Source organism: Piliocolobus tephrosceles, chromosome 11, assembly GCF_002776525.5.
Source record: "Piliocolobus tephrosceles isolate RC106 chromosome 11, ASM277652v3, whole genome shotgun sequence".
NCBI classification, from domain to species: domain Eukaryota; kingdom Metazoa; phylum Chordata; class Mammalia; order Primates; family Cercopithecidae; genus Piliocolobus; species Piliocolobus tephrosceles.
In genome coordinates, this window is record NC_045444.1 from 119,922,505 (window position 1) to 119,939,507 (window position 17,003).

Below are 17,003 nucleotides of genomic sequence, written 5' to 3' on the forward strand. Positions count from 1 at the left end.
AGGTTAGGAGTTCGCGACCAGACTGGGCACACAGGGAGACCTCGTCATAATAAAAAATTAGCCTGGTGTCGTGGCACATGCCTGAGGTCCCAGTTACACAGGAGGTTGAGGTGGGAGGATCACTTGAGCCCAGGAGGTTGCGGCTGTAGTTGAGCCATGATCACGCCAAGGCATTCCAGCCCAGGCGATAGAGCCAGACCCTGTCTATTAAAAAAAAGAAAGAAAAGGAAAGAAAAGGGAGAGAGAGACACAGAGAGAGAGAGAGAAAGAGAAAAGAGAGGGAAGGAAGGGAGGGGAGAGAGAGAGAGAAAGAGAAAGAAAGAGGGAAAGAATAGAAAGAGAGAAAGAATAGAAAGAAAGCCTCAGGGCTGCTTTTTGCAAAGGAAATGACCCAAACCTGCTCTTTAAGTTCAAAGTTTCGGAAGGAGATCAGCTGAATCCAACATTTCTCAGTGAGAAACAGCTGCTTCTACTTTCCATCTCACTCCAAATGCTTTTAAGTTATATAATGTCATAGTCACTGGAGCATAGAAAAAATATACAACACTGCATTTATGCTTAACATGGAAAACTGAAGTCTTGCTGGAGTTTATGATGAAAAGTGCCACCCAAGTCATAAGCATGGCATGACCAGGAATGGGCTTTGTTTTCACTCAGCTCAGAAGACGGACTCCTCCTCCATCTCTTGCACCAGCCAGTGCGGCAGCAGCAGAGAGGGACGGTGTTGCGTCCAGCAAGGAACCTACCTGAGCGGCTGCCGGTCAGTTCGTAGAAGCCTGCCTGGGCGCTTCCTCTCCACCGTCCAGGCTCTGAGGTGGGCTGGGGACGGGACACCAAACTCCGGGAATGGGGGCAAGGTCATGGCCTAGAAAAAGAAACAGACATTTCTCCAATGGTTTTAAAAAGCACTCTTCAAAACATACTGTTTTAGAAAAAAAATGAAGCACTACACAGTGACACCTCAGGGAAAGAGTATCTCAAGTAATGAGAACATCATTTAAAAAGTCACAGGAATCTCTCTCTCTTAAATGACGCTAACCCTGAGAGGTCTTCGTATCCCTCTGCACTGAAATCAGCTTAAGAAGGAAGTGAGTTCCCTATCTCTAAAGCTGAGTCAAAAGCGTCTTTTTAATCATCATGTTTAAACAATGAAACTTTGGAGTTAACTTCCATGTGAGTAGAATTCACCAGGGCAGAGCTAATAGTATAGCGAGGGACTCATCAGCCTTCTTCCGGGCCAATGCAGTTCTCCACCAGTGTTTGCCGATGACTCAGCTTCTGATTTTGAAATACTTCACAATCTTTGGCTGCAATCAGTAGGCCCAAACTGCTTGTTCTAATTCTGAAGGGATCACTTTAAGCCCCTACTGATATATTTAGGTTGGAGCCTCTAAAATTACCAATATTCATCCATTTTTTGACCTAAAAACAGCAACTTTATATCTTTCAACTTAATATGAGGACAAAAAGTATCTTCCCACTTGTTCTCATGAGAATAAGGCTGTCTGCTTTTTCTTTTCTCCTTTCTTTTTTTTTTTTTTTGAGACGGAGTCTCACTCTGTCACCCAGCCTGAAGTGCAGTGGCGCCATCTCAGCTCACTGCAACCTCCCCCTCCCGGGTTCAAGTGATTCTCCTGCTTTAGCCTCCCAAGTAGCTGGGATTACAGGTGCCTGCCACCATGCCAGGCTAATTTTTTGTGTGTGTGTGTACTTTTAGTAGAGATGAGGTTTTACCGTGTTGGCCAGGTTAGTCCCAAACTCCTGACCTCAAGTGATCCACCTGTCTCAGACTCCTAAAGTGCTGGGATTACAGGCATGAGCCACCACACCCAGCCAATGTATGCTTTTTCTTGAGGAAGGGTATTTCATATACTGAGGGCGCACAAAAGCCAAACATCAACAACAACTAGTCATATACAGGCCCCTACATTTTCTCCTCTAAGAGAAGAAAGGAATGCTCATTTCAGTCCAATAGTAGGTGGATGCTTCTTCAACACTGCGTTGTACTTAATCCAGCCTTTCCATTTGGGTAAAACCCTCCTTCTCTGTGAATGTTAATACATAAGAAACAACACAATATCTAGAATATCTAGTTTAGTATCCTAACATAAAAGCTGGGGTTCTAACCTCCTGGAAAACTGGTAACACAGCTTTTCATAACAACATTTAACATATGGGTCACAATGGTACACAAACAATGTAAATAAAGGGATAAAGTGAATGCTTTACAAATGTTCCAAGAAACCATGTTTCCCTAAAAAAATAAAAATGAACAAAAGCTGCAAGTCACTGAGGACAGATTGAAACGAAAGCACAGCATGCCTGTCAGAGGAGGGACCAGTGAGGCCACGAGGAGCCGTCTGCACCACGGGCATGTGTTGCCTGCGGGTACTTACCACTGAACATGGCATATGACAAATGCCATATCAGAACCGACTGTAATTGAGGGAAAAGGAGATAGAAGAATATATTAATATCTCACTGGAAGAGCCACATTACCACTCAGTTATGGTGCAGGAAGAAGTCTGACCTGAGACTTCAGCTCCGCCAGCGTGGCATCTTCTGAGATCTCTACGTCTCCCAAGTAGAGGAGAGAAACTTCCGCAGGCTCGTTCACAGAAGCACCTTCCAAAGGACACAGCGGGATGTTTACAAGGAACTTGAAACTTATTTTGTGTTTCTGAAATACATCGCCATGTTTTGATGTCGTAAATAGGTTATTAAAATTCCACTCAAAAGCCTCTGCATCCAAGTCTTGTGAGGAGGCCCTGTGTGGCAGGTGAGCAGGCAGGGACGTGTTGTCGGCAGAATCCCATGAAGTACTTGACACTTATGCCCCTACCTCGAATGTACTTTTCCACATTCTCTCCTTCCTCAAAAAGGACTTTTTGGGTAGGATACGCTGCCTGCATTCTGTATGTTAGCTTCCTGTTTCCCTCTCATAACACTCATCCCAACTTGTTCCTCGTGTGTCTGTGTGTGTGTGTGTGTGTGTCTGTCTGTCTATGTGCAGGTGTTTAATCTGCCCCCTCAAAACAACAGAATTTTCAAGAGGAGGCAGGCCATCTATCTTGTCTCCCCAGTTCCTGGTACAATGGACGTCACATAGTAAGTGTCCAATAAATGTTTACTTATAAGGAAATTTTGACAATAAGAAGGCCTTTCCAAGTTTGTTTTAAAAAAAGGGAAAAACACAATGCTTTCTCATCAAAAACAATATGAAAGCTGACAACTAAATTTAGACTGTCTTCACTTATTTTTGCTTTAATTGTCTTTACTGCTGAGCATACCACTAATGCATAGCAAGAAATTACAGAGAGATTAGAAGTCAACTAAGTGCATGAGAAGTTCTTCTTGTGTCTTCAGGAAATTACAGGCTGACACTACCGGAAAGACAATTTTAGGAAATTCTAAAGAATGAAATATATAATCACATGCTACACAATGATTTGGTCAAAGACCACACATGTGATGTGATCCTATAAGATTATAATACCATATTTTCACTGTACCTTTTTCTGTTTGGATACATAAACACTTGCCACTGTTATGACTGTCTTCAGTATTCAGTACAATAAGCTGCTGTACCGGTCTGCAGCCTACGAGCAATAGGCTACACTACATAGCCTAGGTGTGTAGGAGGCTCTACCATCTCGGTTTGTGTAAATCACTCTACCACGTTCACACAATGAAGAAATCGTCTGACGATGCATTTCTCAAAACATATTCATGTTGTTAAGTGACACGAGTGTACTTCCCATGTGTTGTGTACAGATGTATTACCAAAAAAAAACTTTTTATTTACTTTCATGTAGAAACATACTGATTAAACATGCTTTTACAATCCAATTCTATATGTAACTAGAATTCTATCACCAAAGCATTTTTAGCATTAACATGAACTAGTGTAACCCAACTAAAAAGTAACTTTATGCCAATTTTATAGCTCATTCAACATTACTCTATACATATAATCCTAACTTCAAAGCCAGGAGATAAGAATTTGACTCATTTATATTAATTTTATTACTGAGGCTGAAAAGATTAAAAAGAAATATACTTCAAGGCACAGAAAAACTAAGTAAGCATGATAAAAAGAAAAACATAGCTAAAGAGTTGGGCCTATTAAAAACATACTCGCTCCATTTCTTTATAATGAAGTGGAACTCTTCTTTGTACAAGGGCAACTGAACTCACTGATAGTGACTTCTGCCCATCATGATGTGTGTGGCTGAACGCTGAGTAAGACAACATGCTTGTACTTGTCTGTGTTCCTTCTCAGAAGTCAGTGAGATGACGTCAAATGCCCTAGAAGCAGTTCCTGAGGGTTTTGAGGCAGAAAGATGGGAAGACATGTAGGATGTGGACTCCTGGTCTCTGCCCCTGTGGGCTAAAATGACATCACTAGAATTGGTTGAAGACTCAATATTCTGGTACATGGTGATAAATGGGGCCCCTGTTGCCCTGAGAATCTTGAGAGATGATATATAAAAGTCTTTGGAAAGTGTAATATATTGATATAATAATAAACAAGATACATAGTGCTTTACAGAGGTTACAAAGCATGTACAGAAATAGCCCGGTGGTGTTATGTGATGTCTGGAATGCCTTATGAAATTAATAGGCTTTGATTTTCAAGACCTTACATTTTAAAAATAAATATTTCAATGGACTCTCAGCGCACAGGCAGTCAATTTACTTCTGTTTATGATACACTGGCTGCTGAAATCCCATTCTGTTCTCACCTTGGCTGAAAGCGGCTCTCCAGACTCCACCCCGAGAGGAAGCACAGTTGGTCTGGTCCTGATGACTCTCGCAGTGTCTTGAGGGACCCTGAAGCTGGTACCACCAGATGGGCACCTTCAGGAAACCCTGAAGAATGGAGCATGTTTAACTGCTGTGATTACAAAGATTAAGTGAAACTCCACTTTTACTTCCATAGAAAGAAACATCTTGATGGCCTAAGATGTTCTTGAACTTACCATTTTTCCTCTTGGATTTATTAACTGTCATCAATTATACTTGCTGTTTTTACAATCAAAAATTTAAAATCATAAAAATCAGACTTTGGGGTGACTGGACTAAATGTCCCTTGCTTAGAAGTATCTTAGTAGATAAAATAAATGAGAAGTATAAACAAGAACAATGCATTCAACAAGTTGCTTGAACACACTATACCAGTGTTTCCAGGCGCTGTCCAAGCACTGCTGACCCAGGATACCAGTCCCAGCAGCGCCATTTATCACACAGATGCAAGAGCCCATTGATCTAAGTTTGGTTTCTGATACAAACTAAAGGAAATAAACCCATTGTCTTACACATACCCTGTAATTTCAGTTTTACTTATTGAGCTAGTTCTTCTCACCTCATTTTTTGTTAGTGAAGAATTTTAACAGGTTTATTAAGAGAAAAAAGGTGCTATTGTTGTAGCACTTAATTTCCAACAATAGAAGATGAGAATGAAAATTAACCACCTAAAACATTTAAAATAGATAGTTCAAGAAATGTGCATTAGAATATTTTTCTGTTTATCAGATTAGTGAAGATTAACAAATATTTGACCTTCATTCTATTAAATAAATGTAAATCAGAACAACAAAATTCCATTTTTTTTCACCTACCAGACTGTCAAAAATCAGACAATTATGTGGGTGAAAATATGGGTAAACCTGAACACTTGTAAGTTGGTAGCAGGAATATAAACTGCTGAGAAGTTTCTGTAGAATAATTTGCCTATACCTGTCATATTTTAAAATGTACAAGTTCTTTGACCCAGCCATTCCATGTTTAGGAATTTACATTCTGATACACTAGTGCATGCATAGAAAGCCATATATGCAAGAATATTCTTGCAAATTGTTTATGGGACCAAAAACCATGAACCAACTTCAAGGACCCTCTTTAAAACATTTTTTGCTGGGCTTGGTGGCTCACACCTGTAACCCCAGTACTTTGGGGAGGCTGAGGTGGGAGGACCGATTAAGCCCAGGAGTTCAAGACCAGTGTGGGCAACAAAGTGAGACAAAAATAAAAAAATGTTTAAAAACTAGCCAGGCACAGTGTGCCTGTAGTCCTAGCTACTTAGGGGCTATGGTGGGAAGATCACTTTGAGCCCAGGGGATAGAGCTTGCAGTGAGCTGTGATCATGCTGCTGTACTTCAGCCTGGGTGACAGAGCCAGACCCTGTTTAAAAAAAAAAAAAGACTGTGCAATTTCAGTTCTAGGAATTTATCCTGTAGATATATATACAAGCAAAATGGAGTGTATATATATATATATTATACATATGTGTATTATATATATATATTTTATATAAATTACATATATTTTTTTACATTGTTACTTGCATCAACAAAAGACTGGAAACAGCCTAAATATTCTTCAAAAAGAGACTGGTTAAATAAATTATAGTCCTCCAAACAATGGAATATTATGAAGCTACTAAATTGAATGAGATAGCTTTACAGCATATACTTGGAGATAAAATATTAATGGAAAAAATCTAGGTACAGAATAGTTGCCTAGCAAATAATCTTTTGTGCAAATAAAAAGGAATAAATATATGTATGTGTGGATGTATATGCTATGTATATACACAGTGAACTATGTATTTAAAATATTTTACATGGTTAGTCTTCACATTCTCATTGTTTATTGTTTGAAATTAAGTGTTGTAACAATAACACCTTTTATCTCTCTTTTTGTTTTTTTTTTTACTTTTTAAATTTTTATTGAAAAGAGGCAGGGTTTCACCATGTTGCCCAGGCCGGTCTTGAACTCCTGAACTCAAGTGATTTGCCTGCCTTGGCCTCCCAAAGTACTGGAATTACAGGCATGAGGCACCGTGCCTTGCCTACCTTTTATCTCTTAATAAACCTATTAAAATTCTTCAGTAACAAAAAATGAGGTAGGAAAAACTAGTACACTTCAGTGTGTGCAAGTATGTGTGTATATCAAAAAGCACAGCCCTTTGGAAGGATGCAGAGAAAAGCAGCCGCCTGTTGGGGAGAGGATGCTGGGTGGCTGGAGCAGGGACACTTTCTTTTCCTGGCCCAGCTTTTCATAACACTTGGAATTTTGTATCATGAGTACTGCCTATTCAAAAATTAACTTTAAAGATCATTGAACAAAATAGAATAGAATTCTACAAAGTTGTGAAAAATAATAAGGTAGGTGTGTATGTGCTGATGTGAGGAGCTTCGCAAGATACAGTAAGTGAATAAAAGCAAACAAAACAAATGTAAAACAATGTAGAGAATACTTAAAAAGGATACGCACATATTTGCCTTCAGCAAACAAATACGTGTAATGTTTTTCTCAGAAGAATACACGAGGAAAAATCAGCTAACTGTGGCTCTCTCTGGAGAGAAAAGGTGTAGGAGTGATTTCTGCTTTTCATTTCATAGCCTTCTGTACTGTCTGAATTTTCTAATCATAAGCAAATAGTTATCTGAGTCTTGGAATTTGGGGCCATTTGTTTCTCTTTTGGGTTCACCTTTGTGTGCATCCTCAGTTTAAAAGAAACGACACAGGTTTTAGAAAGTAGTGCTATGCAATGCTTACTAAACGGCAGTGAAATGAGCCTTCTCATATACTACTGCATATAACATCAAGGCTTTAAAGAGGTCACACCTCTGGACTTAAGAATTCCACATTTAGAACTCTTTTCAGAAGGACTTATTTCAGTACTATTTATAAAAACAAAGTATTAAAAACAAAGTTTCCAACAATGAGGATATAGATGAATTAAATTAGTAAAACATTACCTTGGATATGATGATTATTTTTGGATTTTATGAGAAGGTTAAAATGTCAAACATAAAAAGCAGGAAGTAAAAATGTTATATATAATTGATTTTAATTTTGTGTGAGAATATTTATAAGTTAGGAAACATATCTGATTGACAGCATTTGGGGAAAGTTCTCTATTCTCTTTATGACTATCTGAATTTCCCCGTTTTCCCTAAATGAGGCTATATCATCTCTGTAATCAGGTAACAATAATTATTACTTATGAGATGTCTATGCAGAAGTAAAATCTTACCGGAGGAGGAAGTTGTCCTTCAATTAAAAGCAAAGTATCTCCAGAACATATCAGAAGTTCTTTCAGTGTTGCATCCTGGGAAGACAGAAATGCTTTTTTGTCACTTATGACTTCTGAAAGGAACAGATCATTGGATCTGTTTAAAACCCCATGCCTCTATTATCTTTTCAAAAATTAAATGAATAATAAAGCAGATATTGAAGACACAGGAAATAAGCTAAGACTATAACATCAGTACAGCACTATTTGTTAAACTGTGGGGCATAAGCTGTTAAGTATGACAAAAGATCTGAGGCAAGGAAGCTAGATGAGATGAGAAATGAGAGGCTGATTTACAGAAGATGAAATTTTAATTAATCCTAAAAAGATGGGTTGGATTTGGAAAGCTAGAGAAAATAAGAAAAGGAATTTCTCATTAAAAAAAGGACAAGGGCCAAGTTAAGGTTGATAGTAAATATGGCTTGTTTTGGTAAAGCACTGAGGCCACACTGATTCGAGTGGAAAGTACCAGGAGGTCACACCGGACTGGAAGGGCAGGCACTAACTACAGGACGCGGAATAGAAATAAAGGAGCCACACAAGATTTCTGAGGAGATTTCCCAGATCCATTTGGCAGAAATACGCATGACACTGAAGAGGGAATGCCTGGGCCCAGGAAAGCCATAATAATTTAGGTGAGAGGCATACGAACGCTTGGACCTGGAGCCAAGCATGGGAATGGTCACGGAAGGGGTGCAAAAGATGACAGTTTGGAGGCTGAGAGGAAACATGAAGAACGAAAGATAAGGAGGGTAAACCATATTTTACTCTTAAAGATTAGGATGGGAAAGATACCTGGCAAGGCTGGAATGAGAAGCCAGTTCCAAGGGTAATGAGTTGGCTTCTGGCTGAATTCTTTGATGCCAATTTGGGAATTAATAGAGAAGAACCTGCTGAAGCTATTTGGGTAAATATATTCTTCTGACATCCAAATTTTATGTCCTAAAGATGCTTTGAGGTCCACTTCTTACTCCAGGCAGTCAAACTCCTGGCCAGGCCCCAAGAGGGGCCTCTCGCTATTGACTTACTGACTGCTAAACAGCAAAGAGCATTCCAGTGCAAGGGCCCAGCATACCTGCCTAAATCAACCTTCTGCTGGCATTCAGTGGCCCTTCTTACAGAACAGGAAGCAGGCAGCTGAAGACTGGGGAAAGGGCGGCTGACCACAGCTCCCTAAGACTCGCCAGAGAGCTTTATTTTGGGTCTAATTCTAAGGCTACGCGTTTGAACTGGGAAATATAATGCTATGTGGACCAACAAGATGACTAACCAGATTCCAACTATCCTGTGATAAAACTATTCCTAAGCCTACCCTAAGAGTTTGGCTGGATCAAGAATTTGGACCAAAGCCTAACTTAGGAATGGTTGGTAAGACAAATTCTGCCACCATTACCTTACAGAGAAACTCTGAGATCAAAACATTCAGGGGCCAAAACTTCAGAGTGTATCTATAAAATTCCTTCATGAGCTCAAATGTCATTTGTTCTGTGACGTTCTCTGCCTTCTCATGAACTACTCCTCCTAGAGGCATACTCTCATGGCAAGGGAGTTTACCACAGATGTCAGAAATGTTCCCATGCACTGAGACTTCCCCTTTATCAAAAAACTCTAGTAAGAAAAAAGTAAAATAGACCCATTCATAGATAACTGTATCCTATAGAAAGTAATTAAAGCTTTCTCATGAGTAGAATGGGTACCTTGTATGAAAATATGATATAAATATAATCATATGCAAGAGTACAACGTATAGAAACCATCTTACTTCTTCACATAAAGGCTCCCCAGCTTCATAGCACCAATCCATTTTTCGTAAATGCCAGGCATCTCCTATAAAGGAGTCAAAATTGGGATTAAAAAAAATTCAGAATATGCTTTAAGAGTGTCAGGAACGGCCCTTCTGGAAAAGTGAATATCAAAAGTGGTTAATCTGCTGATAATTGTTCATTAGTTTTTAAGTAAATTGTCTCTTCCAGGGCATGAAAGAAATTACATTTCTTCAATTTGATTTTCTCTCTCTCCCACGAAGAACTGTATACTCATGAATAAAAACAATACTTGCTACTTTATATCAGGTTGGTGCAAAAGTAATTGTAGTTTCTGCCTTTATTTTATTTTTTTTTGAGACAGATTCTAAAAGTAATTGTAGTTTCTGCCTTTATTTTATTTTATTTTATTTTTTTTTTGAGACAGATTCTCACTTTGTCACCCAGGCTGGAGTACGGTGGCGCGATCTCGGCTCACCACAACCTCCGCCTCCCGGGTTCAGGCGATTCTTCTGCCTGCCTCAGCCTCCTGAGTAGCTGAGACCACAGGCACACACCACCATGCCTGGCCAATTTTTTTGTATTTTTAGTAGAGACAGGGTTTCACCATGTTGGCCAGGCTGGTCTCAAACTCCTGACCTCAGGTGATCTACCTGCCTCAGCCTCCCAAAGTGCTAGGATTACAGGCATGAGCCACCGCGCCTGGCCTGCCTTTACTTTTGATGGCAAAAACTGCAATTACTTTTGCACCAGTTTAATACAATATTTACTTTATACCTTTATTTGTGTGTACCCACATACATACATCCTGTATCGGTATACATATATGAACATACATACATAAGTATAGAATCCTTTCTCAAAGCATTATTGAGCTTTATTTCAGTGTCTTGGCTGAAAATAGATGCTAACATTGCCCAGCAACTGTTAATATGTACAAGAAAATTATTCCTATATATTTAGAAGTTAATCTAACAAAAACATAGTGCTAGTGCTTTCTGAATAGCATTTTAATACAGTTGGTATAAGTTAATATTTATACATGTTAAATTGACTTTAATCAAAGAGTTGTTTTTCAGTATACTTGCTGCACTAGTGAAATGAGAAGATAATTTTTTGCTTTTTTAATCCTAATAGGCAAGCAGAGAGACTTTTTTGGGGTTGGGAAGAAAGTTAAATGCAGTAAAAGAAAGAAATCCTGGTTATTAAAAATAATAGCAATGTTTATGAACACAAAACTCCTCCTACTCACCAAAAACATGAAATACCCAAGAATAAAACAGATCTCATATTTATCGGCACAGGCCACAGTTTTTGAATCCCTATACTCTTGTTTGCAGACCTTCTTTATCATTAGTTCTAGTTTTTCTCTTTTTTCTTTTTTCTTTTTTTTCTGAGACAGAATTTTACTCCTGTCTGGAGTGCAATGATGCGATCTCAGCTCCCTGCAACCTCCGCCTTTCAGGCTCAAGTGATTCTCCTGTTTCAGCCTCCTGAGTAGCTGGGACTACAGGTGCACACCACTGTATCCTGCTAATTTTTGTATTTTTTGTAGAGGTGGGGTTTCACCATGTTGCCCAAGCTGGTCTCCAACTCCTGGGCTCAAGTGATCCACCCTCCTCGGCCTCCCAAATTGTTGGGATTACAGGCATGAGCCACTGCGCCCAGCCAAGTTCTAGCTTTAAATACAGAAAAATTTACATTAATTAAAAAACTCAATTTAAGTACCTTTAAGAAGCCACCAGTAAGTTAAAAGTGAACACTATTACTTCACGGTACAGCATGGTGAAAAGAACTTGGGTTGTGAAAGCAGAATGACCTAGATACTTGCTGTATAACTCTGGGAAAACCATTTCACCTTTCTTAGCCTTTGCTTCCTCATCTATAAAGTGGGCATGTGTGATAACCCCTGCATGGTAAGACTGTTGTCGAGGTTAAGTGAGACGTTGCGTGTAACTTCTAGAAGAATGTCCTGCGTCCAGAGCATCTTAACTTCCTTTCCAGATAATAAAGCTACGGGCCTCCAAGTTAATGAAGTCTGAGAACAGCAAAGTGCTCTACTGAAAGCAGAATGAGGTCTCATCAAGCTCACTGACATGATCTCACCTGGAAAGCTGCTTCAGTTATCTTAGATTTATTGTTTTCGTTCATTTTACATTCCCTCACCTATACCACAAAAATACTGATATGAAACAGAATGCACTGAAATTTAGAATCAATGAAATTGAAAGGAATCAGTGGAAGACATGTGTAGCTCCAGGTGGTATACATCTTAGTGTTATTTCTTTTTATTTTTTATTTTTAAGTTCTGGGGTACATGTGCAGGATGTGCAGGTCTGTTACATAGGTAAACGTGTGCCATGGTGGTTTGCTGCACCTATCAACCCATCACCTAGGTATTAAGCCTAGAATGTATTAGCAATTTTTCCTGATGCTCTCCCTCCCCAACCCCCACACCCCCCCCACACCAGCAGGCCCCGATGTGTGTTATTCCCTTCCCTATGTCATTGTGTTCTCACTGTTTGGCTCCCACTTATAAGTGAGAACATGTGGTGTCTAGTTTTCTGTTCCTGCATTAGTGTGCTAAGGATAATGACTTCCAGCTCCATCCATGACCCTGCAAAGGACATGATCGCATTCCTTTCTATAGCTGCATAGTATTCCACGGTGTATATGTACTACATTTTCTTTATCCAGTCTATTATTGATGGGCATTTGGGTTGATTCCATGTCTTTGCTATTGTGAATAGTGCTGCAATGAACATACACGTGCATGTATCTTTATAATAGAATGATTTATATTCCTTTGGGTGTATACCCAGTAATGGGATGGCTAGATCAATGGCATTTCTGGTTTTAGGTCTTTGAGGAGTTGCCACACTGTCTTCCACAATGGTTGGCCTAATTTACACTCCCACCAACACTGTAAAACATTCCTACTTTGTACCTTTGCTGGATCCTATCTAAGTTCTCTACTCAGAGCTATACCACTAGTTTTCTTTCAGCATGCCAACAAGAACCAGGAGAATTCATTATGTACATATGGAAGTGTAAACTACTTTTTATTTCTCCACACCCTGTAAATTTTTTTTCCTATAACCCTGGAGAAAAAAATAGTCAAAAAATTTTTATCAGGCTTTTAAGTAATATGTCATCATGGTAAGTAACTTACCTTGTAGGCCAGATTTCTCCAGCATTAACTTTAAACACTGTAAAGAAAAACAATGTCCAATGTTAGTTTTCTGTTTCTGAATTACAGTTCTAGGACAAATACCCTTTTTGGACCCTAGGTCTATTTAAGTCTGACTATATTTAATGATTCTTGAATAAGTAAAGATAGACATAGTTAAGAAGATAATACATGAGTCAGCTTTCCTTTCTAAGGGCTAGATGGGGCCAATTCAGGACGAGGAAAAAACAATTTCCAGTGTTTGCAAGCAGGACTTAGTTCAAAGTTTCATCCACCAACTCCCAGATTTGAACCATGACTTTCTTCCTATAAGGATTAACTGTGTGTCTTTGGCCAGATATGATTAATCAAGCTAATTTCATGGACATTAAATTCTGAATCCTATAAAAGTAGATTAGCCTTTATTTACCATCCATGAAACACAACTGATCATAGCATCCATGACACACAACTGACCATATTAAAACTCACAAGAATTGTGCAAGCTGTGATGTCATGGCATAATGCAAAAATGAGACAATATTAACAAAACTTTAACTGAAACAAAAATAGTAATTAAAACAATTTCTTGAGGGAAAAACATTGCTAGTTAAATCTTGGACAAGCGAGCAAATACAATTTGATTTCTATTACACTAGAGCAAAAGAGAGCAAGAATAAGGATAGTCACTGCTGTACTGTTTGTAATAAGAGAAAAATGGCAAAAAAAAAAAAAAAACCCACCAAAATACTCATTAATGGGAGATTTTTTAAAAAGTAGGAAATGTCTTAAAGCAGTTCAAAGAAAAAACCAGATTCATATATATTGATCTTAAAAGATCTTTAAAATATTTTAAGTGAAACAAAGTTATAGTATAATACATGCAAAGTGATCCCATTTATAATTTAAAAGAAATCACAGAAGCAAAGCACACTGTGCAATTCTGTATGTACGTACATAGACACACGCTGGTAAAGGCCCAGCAAAGGTCTGGAGGGACACACACTCTACTGATGTGGATAAGATGATGTTATCTGATTGCAACAGTGACTTCTAGACAAAGGACTAGAATAGAGTGGTAACCAAGGGGGACTGTTAATCCCCTAGAAGTTTAAAAAGTGAGAAGAAATCCGTGATTACTTGTATGATAAAAAATAAAAGAAGGCTTTAAAATGTAATTATAGATTGTTTAGAAAATGACAATAAAACATAGTATACTAAAATATGGTGGGTGAATGAAAGCAAGCTTATTATTCTAAGAAAACTGAAAGTCTTATTAAACATTGTATTTAAGAAAAACAATCAAATAATGGAGCAATCAACTTAATTGTGTTTTAGGAAGGGGAAACAGAGAGCATAAAGGCCTTATTTCAGAAACAGCAAGGAGGCCAGTGTGGCTGGAGCAGAGTAAGTAAGAGGGGGAAATGGTTGGAGGTTTGAAAATAAAACAAAAATGATACCAGAGAACCAGATGACATAGGCCCTTGTGCAGACATTCTCTTTCTTTCAGGTATGGTTCAGGGAGAAGAGGAGTTTTCCTGTGAATATGTTCTAGGTTTGGATGATTGTTAGACAATCAAGTGGCAGCTGGATGTTCTGGGGTGAGATCCAGTCTAAGAACTGGGCAGCAGAACGCTCAAAGATAGAGAAGGAGACAGCAAACTGAGAAGGGTAGGCCAGTGGGATATAAGAAAAACCTGGAGTTGTGGTCTTCTGGAGCCCAGTGACAAAAGTGTTTCAAAGAAGAGAGTCATCAGCTACATTGAATGTTGCTGCGAGAGCAAGTAAGATGAAGAGTAAAAACTGCTCACTGGACATAGTAATGTGGAGGCCACTAATGACCCTGACATAAGCTATTTCAGTGACATAGCAAGGAACAAGTCTGCCTACAAGGGGTTCAACGGAGTACAGAAAGGAAGATACATAACTTTTGAAAAGTTTTGTGGCTTCTTTCCTTGAAATTAAAAAATGTAAAGTTAAAAAGTCCAGTGAAAATCTGGGAAAATACCTGCAGAAAATAGTAAAATGATCCTCAAATACCCATCACCCAGTCCCAATTATAGGTTGAGTATCCCTTATTTGAAATACTTAGGACTAGAAGTGTTTCAAATTTAGGATTTAAAAAAATTTTTTGGAATATCTGCATTATACTTACCAGCTAAGCAAACTTAATCCAAAAATCTAAATCTGAAATGCTCCAATGAGCATTTTTTTTGAGTGTCATGTCAAAGGGTCAAAAAGTGGTCAAAAAGTTTTGGATTTTGCAATCTGGCAGTGGCCCCTGCCTCCCCAGAGAGAGGGCTGCACAGCTGCCTGGCCCACACATGCCTGCACCCAGCCCAATAGCAAGCGTGGCAGTATCCCCTTCCCCAGGGAGACCAACACACAGCTATGCTCAGGTTGTGCTTGGTCTCAGCACAAACCAGCACCCTTTCCTCCACAAAACCATGTCACCTCTGTCACAAACACCCATAACCTAAGCAATTGAGGCAATTGCACACATCATTAATGAGGATTACAGCTGAAGAACTGGTGTAGGGATCATGCTACTGAACCCACCAAGAACCAAAGCCAACAACACATCATTTCCAACAGACACCCTAGAATCCATCTATAGGAAAAAGTTCCTCCCCACAAAAGGTACTCTATAAAATTGGAAAAAATACATGTTCAAGTAAATGTGAAGATATCAACATAAGACAAGAAACATGAAGGGCCAAGGAAAGATGATATTCTGAAAGGAACACAATAAGTCTCCAGTAACAAACCCTGAAGAAAAGTATATATGAAATGCCTGAAGAGCAATTCAAAACAATGATCTTAAGGAGATTCATAAACAAGAGAATACAAACAATCTAAAATTCAACAAAATCAGAAAAAATAATTAATAATTTGAATCAGAAATTCATCAGAAAAAGAATTTCTGAACTTGAAGACAGGTCTTTTAAAATGACCCAGTCAGAAGAATAAAAAGAATTAACAATTTAAAAAGAATGAAGAAAACCTACAGGACCAACAAGACACCATTAAATAAACAAATTTTCTCATCATAGAAGTGCCAGGGAGAGAATGACAAAAGACACAGAAAATCTATTTAATTAAATAATAGGTGAAAAATTCCCAAGTTCAGGAGAGATATGGACATCCAGATCCAGAAAACTCATAGGTTCCCCGATTAGATTCAGCACAAAAGGATCCACTTTGGGAACTTTATAATAAGACTCTCAAAAGTTAAAGACAAAAAGAGAATTCTGAAAGCTACAAGAGAAAAGCATTAAGTCACATATAAGGGAATCCCCAATAGACCATCAGTGGATTTCTTAGCAGAAACCTTGCAGGCCAGAAGAAAATAGGGGTAATATAGGAAAGAAAAAACACCGTCAGCCAAGAATATTATATCCAGAAAAGCTATCCTTCAGAAATGAAGGTGAGATAAAAATCTCAGATAAGCAAAAGCTAAAGGAATTTATCACCACTAGACCAATTTTACAAGAAAATACTTAAGGGAGTGCTACAACTGGAAACAAAAGGATGACAATTACTATCATGAAAAAACAAGAAAATATAAAACTCACAAGTATAGGTAAATTCATAATCATACTCAGAATACCCCAGTGTTGCAATAGTGCTGTATAAATCTATCAATCCTCTTCCATGAAGGTTTAAAGTCAAAACAGTCAAAAACAACATTAGTTACAATTAGTGGCTAAGGACACAATAAAGATGTAAACTAAGGCAATAAAAATATAAATTGTAGAGGGAAGGGAAAAAATTCTAGAATATTTTTATATGACCAAAGTTGAGTTGGATACAGCTTAAAATAGTCTATTATAAGTACAAGACTGTTTATCTTAGCACCACAGTAACCACAAAGAAAGAAATGACAGCAAATACACAAATAAGAAAGAGAAAAGAAACAAAGCTTAGCACCATAGACAACCATCAAACCACAGAAGTAAACAACCAGAAAGGAAGAAAAAGATCTACA

At 38.3% G+C, this 17,003-nt stretch overlaps 1 protein-coding gene across 4 annotated transcripts in view; it reads right to left on the reverse strand.

Annotated features, from left to right (window-relative positions):
• USP40 (ubiquitin specific peptidase 40) overlaps positions 1 to 17,003 on the reverse strand; it is a 93,572-nt gene that overhangs the window by 14,123 nt on the left and 62,446 nt on the right. For all 4 annotated transcript variants that reach the window (XM_023188589.2, XM_023188587.2, XM_023188591.1 and 1 more), the window contains 6 exons: positions 13,019 to 13,055; positions 9,846 to 9,910; positions 8,045 to 8,119; positions 4,746 to 4,872; positions 2,531 to 2,625; positions 747 to 865 (listed from right to left, as the gene is read on the reverse strand). In XM_023188589.2, coding sequence (XP_023044357.1) covers positions 747 to 865; positions 2,531 to 2,625; positions 4,746 to 4,872; positions 8,045 to 8,119; positions 9,846 to 9,910; positions 13,019 to 13,055 — 518 coding nt within the window. The remainder of the gene's footprint in view (positions 1 to 746; positions 866 to 2,530; positions 2,626 to 4,745; positions 4,873 to 8,044; positions 8,120 to 9,845; positions 9,911 to 13,018; positions 13,056 to 17,003) is intronic.